This window comes from Oryza sativa, chromosome 11, assembly GCF_034140825.1.
Source record: "Oryza sativa Japonica Group chromosome 11, ASM3414082v1".
Lineage (NCBI taxonomy): Eukaryota > Viridiplantae > Streptophyta > Magnoliopsida > Poales > Poaceae > Oryza > Oryza sativa.
In genome coordinates, this window is record NC_089045.1 from 28,434,955 (window position 1) to 28,448,548 (window position 13,594).

A 13,594-nucleotide genomic window follows, 5' to 3' on the forward strand; every position below is an offset into this window, starting at 1 on the left:
GGTTGCCGTTGAGGTCGGGGTTATCGAGCTTGCGGCGTGTTTTTTTTTCAAATAAATGCATGACCATCCAGACCCAGTAGAGCTAGCAGGTCTAGCCTCTCAAGTCGATTCCTTTTCCATGTTTCGTTCATGCAATGCCCCCACCCACTGGTAGGGGTGAAAATGGGGCAGGTATTTCCCGATCGTTCACTCAACTCAAGGCTTGCATGAAGAATATGCCAGAGAAAATTGGATACCCGATATTATGCGAGCTTGAACCCGAATCTGTAAAAATATATGGGCTAGGATACGAGAAGTGTTGTATCCACTCATATGTCTCATATTATAGAACACATATGAAAATAAATTATAAATTCACCTAGAAACATGATAAAAGGTAGTTTATCACTATATTTTTGAGCTCACATGTAATATTATATAATTTCTCTTTTAGCACTTTAATTGTCTTTTTATATTAAATATCTATGAATTAGAGACAAATAAATATTTTTTCATGAATCTGATTCGAAGAAAATAATATGGGATAGAATACGGGATAAGTGATAGTGATATGTTATTCGGTACTATCTTTATCCAGTTCTAAATTTAAAGGAAGATATGAGTTAGGATACGAGAATGTTGTAATTCGACCGTACCTGCCCGTTTTCACCCCAATCCACCATACCGCCTTCGCCCCCCTCCCCCCCCCCCAGCACCCCACATGCACACACACATAGTTGCAAAATTTGTTTTGGCACAAATGACTCCTTCCTTCATCCAACAAATCTGAAGCTGCTATTACTTTATCCACTTCATTTCTTCATCAAGAAACAACACCTCCTAAACATGAGGACTCTCATGGAAAATCGAAGAAACAGATGGGCTCTTCTAGCAGTAAAAATTGCCGACCCCGTATTTTCACAAATCAGCATTAGCAGTAAGATTTTTGTGTTGGAATTAACAGATGGGCTAAGTTCCATATGAAAAGGCATACATGGATATTTTGATTGGTGCTTCAAAAATTCCACACCAGTTGATCAAGGCATAGGTGAAGCGGGCTAAAGTGATGGAGTGGAGTTCGGGCCCTCCATCGTTGGAACACAGCCAAACAGACTCTAAATTTTATCACTGATCTTAAACTTTATTTGGATGTCAAATTCAAAACACTAAAATTGAGGTAAATTTATCAAATTAATCTCAAAAAGCATCCTAGATCAGTCTGTGTGGGTGTGGGTTTGGACGCAGCTTCCCTGTTCCCGTGGCACTCAATCCGTGTTACTTTAGCATGTATTTGATTCTAATACTTACACGGGCGTGCAATGCGATCCAGATTTTATTTTATTTTATTTTAAAAATGCGGACAAAAGCTTTGCCTACCTCGTACCCCTCCATCTCTTTTATTTTTTAGGAAAATCAATTTCTAAAGATAAACATAGACAAACATATGTGTAAATTTTATTCATATAAGTAATTTTCATAAGATGGGGGAGTATGTATTAATGCGTTCCAGATTTAACTTGCAGATGATCAAACAATCCAAATCAACCATGCCGATCGAACAAAATTAGCAAGCTACTAGTATTATTCATCAATGATTTCATCATCTTTTTTATTTGTTTGGAGCCCTCGCCATGGAGGGAATAATTGGGAGAGACAAGGACGAGTAGAGAAACCGAGATTAATTTATGGCCAAATACAATGAGCGCAACAGGAATGTGAGATGTGAATCTAAGGGAAGACATATGGATCGGGTTCACATCCTCTGCTATAAATACATTATCATTACAGATAAGTACTTATGAGACCATCGAAGTGCGAGATATATCGTGTGGCAATATGGTGGTATTCCTCACGCATATGGATCATCACATGTGAATCTCGATATGGTCCGCGGGCCTGGGCACGACCCACGATTCGCCATCGACAAAAGCGTAATAGCTATATGCAAACGGTACGTTGCTATCAGCGATTTCTTCGGCCCATCCCATCTTCTTGCTTGCATCCAATCCAGGCCCAGAGCAGTTGTACACACCGTAGTAGAATCCGCTCCTGCATCCATATATAGTTTTAGCAAGTCCTTCCCCTTTTATAGTAGTACAAGGAAGACTCTTGTAGAAGATGAAGTGCTTACTTTCTTTTTTCAAAGCATCCCTTTTATGCGTTGCTTGCCCTTAATAGTACATCTCTACACTTTTATTTTCATTCATATAGTATATGTAGCTAGAGTAGTGCTATACATTAACACTATATATATATATGTGGGTATTAATTTTGTTACAAATACAATACAATATGTAAATTATTCCCTTCGTTTTATATTATAAGTCATTTTGACATTGGTCAAAGTCAAATTACTTCAAGTTTAATTAAATTTATAGACAAATATAGTAATATTTACAACACCAAATTAGTTTCATTAAATAAATAATTGAGTATATTTGCATAATATATTTGTCTTAAGTTGATAATCTAAAACAAAGGGAGTAATAAGAATTCTAGAATTGTAAATTAGCACATACCCTTTCGGTGGCTTTTGGATGTTCCCGTGGTCGTCGTAGCCAATAGGCACGATCTCATTGGCGATCTTGCTATAGGTGTAGGCGACGAACGACGAGTCCTCCCATGCCCTGCCGAGGTAGACCTTGTCGTCGGCGCCACCGGTCTCGATGACGCAGTTGTGAAAGGCGAAGCCGTTCCAGGTAGAATTGATCTGCTTGGTGTGCGAGGGCGGCCTCTTCTACGTCGCTGGCGCCGTGGGCACGGCGGGGTCTCGCTTGGAGATCGATGCGGCAATCGTCGTAGAAAGACCTCCCGAAGCCGAAGATGGCGTCGACGCCGCCATTGATGGTGCAGTTCCTGAAGTAGTGTGTCCCCATCTCGTCGTATAGCACGCCTTGTCCGCCCTCGATCGTGCAATTGAAGAATGATGCCCTTTTTTCTGCCACCCGCAGTGCCACTGTCTGCCCTTGCTTCCCCCCTGTTGGCCCATCATTCTGCCATCGTCCAAATTCATAAGTACACCACCTCATTTCCAGAATTTTTATTTTTATTAACAAAAAAAAGAAAGAAAAAGAAATATGTAGAGTATCCAAGTATAATTGAAGTAATTAAGATCCTTCCGGTTCCATAATTCATATGTTTCATTTTGGACAATGACACGGTTGTTAAAATATAATATGTTTGTCTATATATTTTTATTACCCCCCTCATTCCATAATGTAAGTTGTGCACCCATTTCAAGATTCAACTTCAACCTCAAAAATATTTGACTAACGATTAGTATAATGTAAATTGAATTTTATATCATTGGATTGATATTTCAATATTGCTACAAACTTTATACTCCATCCGTTTCATAATGTAAGACTTTCTAGCATTGCCCACATACATATAGGTGTTAATGAATCTAAACGCATACATATGTCTAGATTCATTAACATCTAAATAAATATGGGTAATGCTAGAAAGTCTTATATTGTAAAACGGAGGAAGTAGTATATAAAAGAAATTATAGCCAAATATTCAACGTGCAAGTTTGACCAGAAATGTAAAGAGTATAATATATATAATAAATAAATATATTTTTCTTTTTTATTATAATACTTTGTAAAACAAATCTATATACGTTATTCTAGTATCTTTATTAAATAAACATACTAATAGAATCTTATTCAAAAGGTTAAGAGTTATGGAACCGAAGAGAAGGTGAAGGGAGGACCTTGAAGACGACACCATTGGCGATGAAGTTGGAGGCTTCGATGGCGACGATGGCGCTGCCGGCGGCGCCGAGGGGCTTGCCGTCCTTGCCCGGGGTGGCGGCGGTGTTGTTCCAGACGACGACGGCGGGGTTGGCCGGGTCGGACTCGAAGGTGACGTACCGCTTGCCCTCGCCGACGGCCACCTTCTCGCGGAACACCTGCCCCGGCTTGAGCCTGAACACGTAGCGCCTGGTGTTGTTGGCGTCGGGGACGGCGGCGAGCGCGTCGGCGATGGTGCGGTACTGCTTGCCGCCGCCGGCGGGGTCGACGGCCGCGTGGACCGCCGTCGCGTTGGCGGCGACGATGTCGCCGGCGATCGACGGCGTGTCCATCGTCGGCGTGCCGTACTGCATCGAGTTCTGCCCCAGCCAGATCTCGAAGAACGCCTGCGACTGCTGCGACGGCGACGGCTGAGACGCCAGCGCCAGCAGCAGTAGCCCCAGCTTCATGAGAAGCTGCGTCTTCGTCGTCGCCATGATCGATATGTCGATTTCAATTCGTTTTTCACCCGATAATATATGATGATCTCATCGATCGTGTTAGCTTCTTCTTCAATTTGTGCACATAATATATGTATTAATTCATGTGTCTGCTGGCTGCTATTTTTGGTCTGTCTAATTTCCTCTTGGACGAGAGCAATTCTTCTTCTTACAAAATGGATCAAAACCCAGCCTCGATCTACCTTCAAACAAAGATGTACACGGCCAATGACCAGAGAATATAGGTCAGAGATTTCACGAGTTGCCATTTTTCCAATAGCAATTTAGGTTTTGTTTAGTATATATAGTTCTAACTCTAAGGTTGAGTTCGTTTGGGCAACTAGCTGCGGCAACTTCGTCCTTGTCCGTAAGCATGCCTCCCGGACTATTAAATTTTGTGTAAAAATTTTCTATACAAAAGCTTTTTTTAACAAAAATCAAATAAATCTATTTTTTTAAGTTTACAGTAAAACAATACTCGTCAATCATGCGTTAATAGTTTATCTCATTTCGCGTGTCGTCAAAAATCCCAAACGAACTCAGCCTAGGTTTATTTTGGAGTTGGGTTTTTTCTAGCTTCGGGAATAGGGATGATAATTTTGCCAATGGATCCGGGTATCTGCGGATACCCAGCCCAATGGGTATAGATGTGGGTGTGATTTTTTACCCGTGGGCACGCTCACCCAAGACCCGAAGATCGACATCCTAGGCAACAACCAGGTCTCATTTTTTACCCATAGATAACCCATACCTAACCAAATACATATGTATTAGCTTATTTCGATCATCTCTTGATTCTTATACCCCTTTCTCTTAGTCCATTTATGATGCTAAGTTTGCTAACTGATATGATACATATGTATTAGCTTATTTCGATCCATCTCTTGATTCTTACGCCCCTTTCTCTTAGTCTATTTGTGATGCTAACTTCAACATCGCCTATATATATTCGTTCATGAACAATGTTTCTAAAATAGAAGTAACATCCACTACTGAAGAAAGGCTTTGTAGTCCCGGTTGGGAACCCCCGTAGTCCCGGGACTACAAATTTGGAACTAAAGATGAATCTTTAGTCCCGGTTAGTGTTACCAACCGGGACTAATATTTTTTTCTCTTTTTTTTGTTCTGCTTGCATGATTTAGCACCATCAATCATTCATAAAATCATCCAAAAATCTTCAAGCAACACAAATCATTCACAAAATCCCCAAATACATCAAGCTGGATTTTCTCTATATCCCCAAATGCATCAAATCATTCACAAAATCATAAAAACATCAACAAAATCTACAACACAATAATAAAATTATCCACACATCGCACATCGTACAGATCCACATCGCGCAGATCGTGGAGGAGGAGAGGGTCGCACAGATCCACCTCGGGGAGCACCGCCTCGCCGGCCTCGGACTAGCTTCTTGATCCAACGGTTGTTATCTTTGATGGCTTTAATGATGTGGTTTCTTGCATGACTTGCTTTATAGAAGTAAATGCCCCTTAGTAGATACCAACTATATAGAAAGATACGATACCAACATTTATGAATTGATGAAAAGAGGCTAATGATGCAATTTTACTCATCCATTATCTAAAGGTACAGATGAAATAGTTATACTTGGGCATATTTGGCGGAGCTTAATCTCAGCACCACTTTTCTTAGAGTTAAAGCCCAACTAAAAATTTTTAGCTCCACTCAAAAAGAGTGGAGAAATGATCCGAAAAAAATAAACAAGAGGGACAGAGCGGGCTTTGAACCACTTTACAACTTTACTCCAGACTTCTCATTAGGAGTAAGAGCCCTACCAAATAAGTCCTAAGTTTTGCCCCTCATCTCGATATTTATTTGGCTGTTAAATTCAAAACACTAAAATTGCAGCAAATTTCTCAAAGTGATCTCAAAGCATCCTAGATCAGTCCGTGGGCGTGGGTGGGGGCAGGATCCACGTTTCACCCGAGATAAATTCTTGGTTGGCATAGGGGAAGCCATCAGTGAGCTCTTTGGCCCAGCCCATCTTCTTGCTTGCTTCCAAACCAGGCCCAGAGCACTTGTACACGCCATAATAGTCCCCGCTCCTGCATACATATATGCAACAAACATGTATAGTTAATCGATTATGCTAAAAATAGATACTCCCAACTATAAGTTAAATAATACAATATTTTAAAGCTATAAGCATTTGCAATATCGAATTGGGTAAGACGTATTATATTTCTCCTTTTGTGCTGAGTAATTTTTGGACTTATTGCCTCGTCATCCCTGGACTTTTTAGCAGCTCTATATTGAGCAAATAACATTTGTAATAAGCAATTGTAGCTTCTTTTCAAATAAAGGCTAGATGTTATTCCATTATTAAATAACAAACATTTGTAATATTATGGAGAGTCTTGTGACTAACCAATGAAATATATCGGCCTCATCGTTTGCCCTCTGCGGAATAATATAAGCCATTGCCAATTTTTGAATTTTAAAATTTTAGAGTTGATTCTACGATATTTTTAACATGATTTCTTTTTCAACACTGGACTTTTAGTTGCTAAAGCACACATATATAAAAGTTTTATTCGTATATTATTTTTTATTGCTAATAAGCCTTTTTGGCTTATAATCAACTCATGGTCAACCGATAGAGACCTTATATCTCTAGCTACCTGCCTCCTAATATTTTTGTAAGATATTTTGGGAATATCTAGATTTTAGGCACGTGATATTTTCAAAAGTTTCAGTCACTTTTCTTATAACTGTTACTTATTACCCCTATTACTTATTTAAATAAATTAAGTTCTTCTTTAAATCAATGGTTGGAAAATTATTCTAACCTACAAAAAATACATAAAATAAACATAATAACTCATAAAATTTACAAATTTACATTAAAAAATCAAAGTTAGATAAAATAAATAAATAACAACAAAATTATAGTTAAAATGAAATAAAATTTCATTTGTCTAGCACTGCAATTTTAGGCTTAGCAATATGCAAGTCTAGGCAATTGAAATCTAGCAAATCCCAGAATTTTTATAAGGCCATAAGGGACCTCACTGTAAGGTCTTGTTTGGATTGGGCACAATATATGCTAGTGCACCTCTATGGATGACCTAGAAATTTAGTTCAAAATACTAACGCAGGCCAATTTAAGTCCTCCCCCTTAATAAAAAATACAAGATGAATACACTGCCGCGTTGCTACGGAAAATAAAGTTACATAATATGTACAAATAAGATGCAATATGATTATTAAAACTAAAACAAATTGATACTTATATATGAATTTTGAGCCTAAAAATAATTGGTGTTACGAGAGAAGAAAGAAGAGACAACGTGAACCATTTATCTAATCACCCATAGGCTAAAAAAATTGGTGTAATGTGGCTTAATGAAAGAAGAGAGAAATAGCATTAACTACACTTAGTGCGGATGTATTATGTAAGTAAATTGAGGATCATCGTTAGTTACATACCCTTCTGCTGGCTTTTCGATTTTTTGGCCTTGGAAGCCAATAGGCACAACCTCGCCATCATGGTATTGGAGAAGACGACGAAGGACGAATCATCCCATGCCCTGCCGAGGTAGACCTTGTCGTCGGCGCCGCCCGAGTCGCCGGCGCCGGCCTCGATGGTGCAGTTGTGGAACGAGAAGCCGAGGAAAGCGGGGTTGGTGGTCCCGTCGAGCCCGTCATACTTGGGCGCCCTCTGCGCCTGCGCCTGCGTCGTGGAGTACTACACGACGGTGGCAGGGTCTTTCTTGGAGATGATGCGGCAATCGTCGTAGAAAGACCTCCCGAAACCGAAGATGACGTCGGCGCCGCCGTTGATGGTGCACTCCTTGAAGTAGTGCTGCCCGTCGTCGTCGTACGTATACCGCGCCTTGCCCGCCGGCCTCGATCGTGCATTTGAAGAAGGATGCTTTTGTTCCTGCCACACGCAGTGCAACTGTCTTTCCTCCTTCCAACCCCGAAGGCGCATCATTCTACCATGCAAATATATATCTAAGAGTACTACAACCTTAATTCCATATATATATAGAGAGAGAGAGGGGGGAATATATATGATTAAGAAATAATCTCTCTCATCTTTCTGATTCATATTATAAGTCGATTAGTCAAACTTTATTAAATTTACAGAAAATTTAGCAACATCCACATCAACAATTATATAGAGAGCGCGTTCGGCTGTCGCGTACAATATTGCCCTGCAGCCTGCACCCAGTTTACTTGCTGCAGTAATAAGCTGTAATATGGCAGTGAAACAGCGCTATACAAGGCAGCCGAATAGGCCCATAGCATTGAATATATATTTTTTATAATATGTTTATTTTTTTAATATTAATTTATCTATAAACTTTAAAAAAGTTTGTTTAGAAAAAATGTCAAAGCAAGAAGACGACCTTGATGACGACACCGGAGGCGACGAAGTTGTCGGCTTCGACGGTGAGGGTGGCGCTGCGGACGTGGCCGAGGGGCTCGCCGTCCTTGCCGAGGGTGGCGGCGGTGTCGTTCCACACGATGACGGCGGGGTTGGCCGGGTCGGACTTGAGGGTGACGTACGCCTTGCCCTTGCCGACCACCACCTTCTCGCGGAACACCTGCCCCGGCTTCAGGCTCAGCTCGTAGCTCTTGGGCTCGCCGCCGCCGCTGTCTGGGACGCCGGCGAGCGCGGCGGCGATGGTGCGGCGCTTGCCTCCGCCGCTGCCGCTGCCGGCGGGGTCGACGCCCACGTGGACCTGGGCCTTGCTGGCGGCGACGACGCCGGCGTCCATCGCCGTGTCCTCCGCGTCCGGGGTGGTGTAGAGCAGCTGGTTGTCGGCCAGCCACTTCTTCAGCGACACCTCCATCTGCTTCGACGCCGGCGGCAGCGACGCCGCCACCAGCAGCCCCAGCTGCAGGAACAGCAGCGATTTCCTCGTCATCATCATCAAAATTTATTGGGAAATGCTGCGCGTTGGGCGCTCGAGCGGTCGAAAAAAAATCGGACGCCTCAAACCACGTGCTGAGTATTTTAAATAGTTTTAAAACGATTTTTCTTCTAAACTAATTATCCAATCTATGATCCGATCACGCCGTTGTATTCGTTGCAATTAAATTTTTATAACAAGACCACACATGATTATATTTCGATAAAAAAATATTTTAGCTTTTTTATTGATATTTTTTTAAAATGCTGCATATGGTTCTTTAGATGTTTCACCCAGTAGTTTTACGATGTTTCAGCTAGTGTACTCGTGATGTTTCACTATATATGGATCAAATGTTGCAGTGGATTTTGATATTATAGAACGCGTCGTTGCAACAAATCACTCACATATTTTGGAAATCCTCTATTAAGGAAATTTATTTCTTTTTTTTCCAAAAAAATGTTTCACCTAGTGTACTCACAATGTTTCACTATATATAGATATAATGTTACAGTGAACTAAAACATTCCATTGCAAAAAAAACTAACATATTTTGAAAACCCCCTATTAAGGGAATTCGTTTCAATTTTTGTTCAACCGAAAAATGTTTCACCTAGTGTACTTATAATGTTCCACTATGTATGGATCAAATGTTGCAGTGAACTAAAACATTCTTTCGCTATTTACTGAAACATTGTTTTTATATAAGGTGAAATAACACCCGATTTAAACGAGTGAAACATTTTCGATCTACTTAGTGCAACAATTCCGATATACCTGGTGGAACATCGTGTAACATTTAAAAATAATTCAATAATTAGGTAAAAAACATTTCATCGGAATATATCCATGTGTGGTCTTGTTTTGAAGATTTAATTGCAACGAATTTAATGGTGCAATTGGATCATGATTTGGATAAGTAATTTAAGAGAAAAATCAGTTTAAAGTAAATTTACACATAAATCGGGCGCCCGGCCGGGAGTCGTGTCCAAATTTATTTATAATGGATGGATCGATATATAACTCCTCTGTATAGTATATATATATATAAACGATGATCTCTTCTCATCGATCGAGCTTCCTACTTCAATTCATGCATATCCCTTCTTTCTATAAAGTTAAAGCCAAAAGCTCAACCTCGTGCTTCCACATCATCATCAAATTGTGAATCGTTGAATGAATGCATTACATCGCTTCTTAGACGTTAGATGGAATGCAGCATAGAGCCTAACCTATTAATCACCGGGTGAGTCTCTTCGCCTCCTGAGTGTCAAATGTGGCTTACATGAACACATTGGCCCATCTCCACACTCATCTACTTGTATCCAGCCCGTCAATCCGTATAAAAGAGTTTTATGGCTGAACGCATTTTCAGTTGATATGTGCTACCTAAATTATCTACAAATTTTGGATAGGGCTGCTAAAAAAAGATTTCTTCAAGAAAGATATTTGTTTCTTCTGTTTCTTCTTAAGATTGTACCTCATATGTAACAAATTAATATTAACCAGTCCTGCAGTAACACGCGGGGCATCCTCTAGTATTTATATATATTCATGTGTGTGCATGCATGGCCGCTATTTTTGGTCGATCTGTCTAATCTTGTTGTTGGACCAGAGCAGTGCTAGTTTCCTCTTTTTTTTTTCCTTTTAAGAAAATGGATTCAAACATCCAATCCAAACTAGGGGTGTGGTTAGTTCTCTGGGTCTAAAGTTTTTAAGTATACGGAAACACACTTGAAGTATTAGACGTATACTAATAATAAAACAAATTACAGATTTCGCCTGTAAACTGAGAGACGGATTTATTAAGCCTAATTAATCCGTCATTAGCAAATGTTTACTGTAGCATCATATTGTCAAATCATGGCGTAATTAGGATCAAAAGATTCGTCTCGCAATTTACATACAAACTGTGTAATTGGTTTTATTTTTTCCCCAAATTTTTTGATCTAAACAAGGCCTACATGTACACGGTCAATGACTAGAACCCAAGTCACAGGCTTTACTAGTTTATTATTTGTCTGCTCTCTCCATTTTAAATTACTTACTTTCTCCGTTTCAGGATATAAGATGTTTTGATTTTGGTCAAAGTCAGACTACTTTAGATTTGATTAAGTTTATATACAAATATAATAATACCAAATTAGTTTCATTAAATTAATAATTGAATATATTTTCATAATAAATTTGTCTTGGATTGAAAATATTATTTTTTTTCTACAAACTTAGTCAAACTTGAAGCAGTTTGACTTTGACCAAAGTCAAAATATCTTATAACCTGAAACGGAGGGAGTAGTACACTACTACACAAAGCTTTTTTGCATACGGGCGAAGGGCATCTTTGCATGCGGTTGCCCCAACCGCATGTGCCAGAAGATCTGCAAAAATCAAGCTTTTTGCATGTGGATTTTCGCATGCGGTCGCTTATACCGGCCGCATGCGAAAATAAAATCAGCAAAAAAAAATAAAAATAAAAAAATCCCAAACCCTAGCCCATCGCCGACACTGGATCCGTCGTCCCCGCCGCCCGCCATCGTCACCGCCACCGGATCGGCCGCCCCAGCCGCCCTTGGCACCGGATCCGCATGGGGCGGGGCCGCCGGAGGCGGCAGAGCCACACCCGCCGCTGCGGCGGTGAGGAGGGGGAAGGGCAGTGAGGAAGCGGCGGTGAGGAGGAGATGGCGGGATCCGCGCGGGGCGGCAGAGCCTCCCCCGCCGCCGCGGCATTGAGGTGCCGCCCCCCGAGGTCGTCGTCGCCGCGGGGGAGGGCGCCGCCGCTGGATCCGCGTTGGAGGAGGGCTGGGGAGTCGCCAGCAACGACGGAAGGAGGTAGAGGCAGCAGATCCATGCGCACCACCCGCCGGCACCGGATCGAGCTCGCCCTCCGGCCATCAAGTCCGCGGCCGCTCCCGCCCGCCGGCACCACCGCCGCGCGCCGCGCCGCTCTCTGCCGCCGCCACGCCCTCCTCGCGGTCCTCCAAGGCACCGCTCTTGGTGGCTGAGAGAGTTAGAGAGTTAGATTGGGAGAAATGAGATAATAAGTAAGAGAGAGAAGATTGAGAGGGGAGGAAGAGAAGGTAAGGGTTAGGTGTGAAAATTTTTGAAGTGGTGGAGAGGGAAAGTAGAGGGACCATTTTTACATGCGGGCCACTTAAGTGCTCGCATGCAAAAATTGATTTTTTGCATGTGGTGTTTTAAATTTCAAATCGATTTTTATGGCACTAGATTAACTTATATGAAAAAGTTGCCAAAAACAAATTTATAGAACTCATCAAAATCTACCAATTTTATTTTGGTCGTTTTTCTATATGATTTTGTTTGTACAGCTTGAATTTGAATTTTAAAATATGACAATTTCAAACAACACTTTAAAATACTAAATGATTTCAACTGAAAAAGTTATCAATAACAAAGTGGTATAACTTATCAAGATCTATAACTTTTGTATTGGTCATTTTTCTATATGACTTTGTTTAAACAATTTGAATTTGAATTTCAAATTATGACAACTTCAAACAATATTTTTAAATACTAAATAATTTCAACTGAAAAAGTCATCAATAACAAAGTGGTATAAATTATCAAGATCTACAACTTCTATTTTGGTCATTTCTTCATCCGACAAAGTAATTTGTAAGATTGTTTACAAAATGTATATATCTCTTATATAGTTTTGTAAACTATAAGAGTGATATATAAATTTTGTGAAAATGTTACTATCACTTTGTCGGATGAAGAAATGACCAAAATAGAAGTTATAGATCTTGATGAGTTATACAACTTCGTTGTTAATGACTTTTTCAACTGAAATCAATTACTGCTTCAAAATATTATTTGAAGTTTTGAAATTCAAATTTTTAATTGATAAAACAAAGTCACAAGAAAAAGTGGCCAAAATAATAGCAGTAAGAACACAATAACATGATAGAGCATGATTTTAGAATCATTTAGGAAAAAGAATCGTCCAATTTGAAGTTCATATAAGTGATATACACTAGTTTCAAATTTTTCAAATTTTATTTTCTCATACGACTCCTTAAAACGCTCCTATGGAAAAATCGATTTTTCCATGCGGGAGCTTAAGTGAGCCGCATGCAAAAATAAGGCCATTTTTGTATGCGGACGTCTTAAGTGGCCCGTATGGGAAAATCGATTTTTCCATACGGGCGTCCTAAAGAGCCGTATGCGAAAATGCCGCTCGATTTTTGCAGACGCCACTAGTTATGGTTCGTTTGTAAAAATGATGGGGTCTCGTACAGAAAAATCACTTTTGTAGTAGTGGTAGAAAAGATAGACATATGCATAGTTAACTTAGGACAGATAGAAAAGGTACATATATATAACTTAGGACAAATATAGAATGAGAATGGAGAGAGTGGCAGGTATTACAATTTAGGTGTTTAACACAGTTCTAACTCAAGTTTATTTTGGAGTTGGGTTTTTTCTAGCTTGGGAAATTGTTGAAATTTCTTTTGTTAAAGCTGTTACT

The 13,594-nt window shown here is 40.2% G+C and overlaps 1 protein-coding gene and 1 pseudogene across 1 annotated transcript; both read right to left on the bottom strand.

The window, feature by feature from the left end:
- Window positions 1–1,742: 1,742 nt before the first annotated feature.
- Window positions 1,743–4,286, bottom strand: LOC4351057 (pectinesterase QRT1). The gene is made up of 3 exons (XM_015761261.3): window positions 3,698–4,286; window positions 2,499–2,972; window positions 1,743–2,028 (listed from the first exon to the last, which is right to left on the bottom strand). The coding sequence occupies exons 1-2, from the start codon at window positions 4,211–4,213 to the stop codon at window positions 2,568–2,570; spliced, it is 921 nt and encodes a 306-aa protein (XP_015616747.1). The 5' UTR covers window positions 4,214–4,286; the 3' UTR covers window positions 1,743–2,028; window positions 2,499–2,567.
- A 3,396-nt stretch (window positions 4,287–7,682) lies between these two features.
- Window positions 7,683–9,168, bottom strand: LOC9266179 (pectinesterase QRT1-like; annotated as a pseudogene).
- Window positions 9,169–13,594: the final 4,426 nt, after the last annotated feature.

Bases quoted from the DNA above. Each gene is read 5' to 3' on its own strand.
- LOC4351057 (XM_015761261.3), bottom strand. From the start codon at position 4,213: ATGGCGACGACGAAGACGCAGCTTCTCATGAAGCTGGGGCTACTGCTG. The intron at 2,973-3,697 runs GTCCTCCCTTCA...GGACGATGGCAG, and splicing joins CCAATGGTGTCGTCTTCAAG to AATGATGGGCCAACAGGGGG.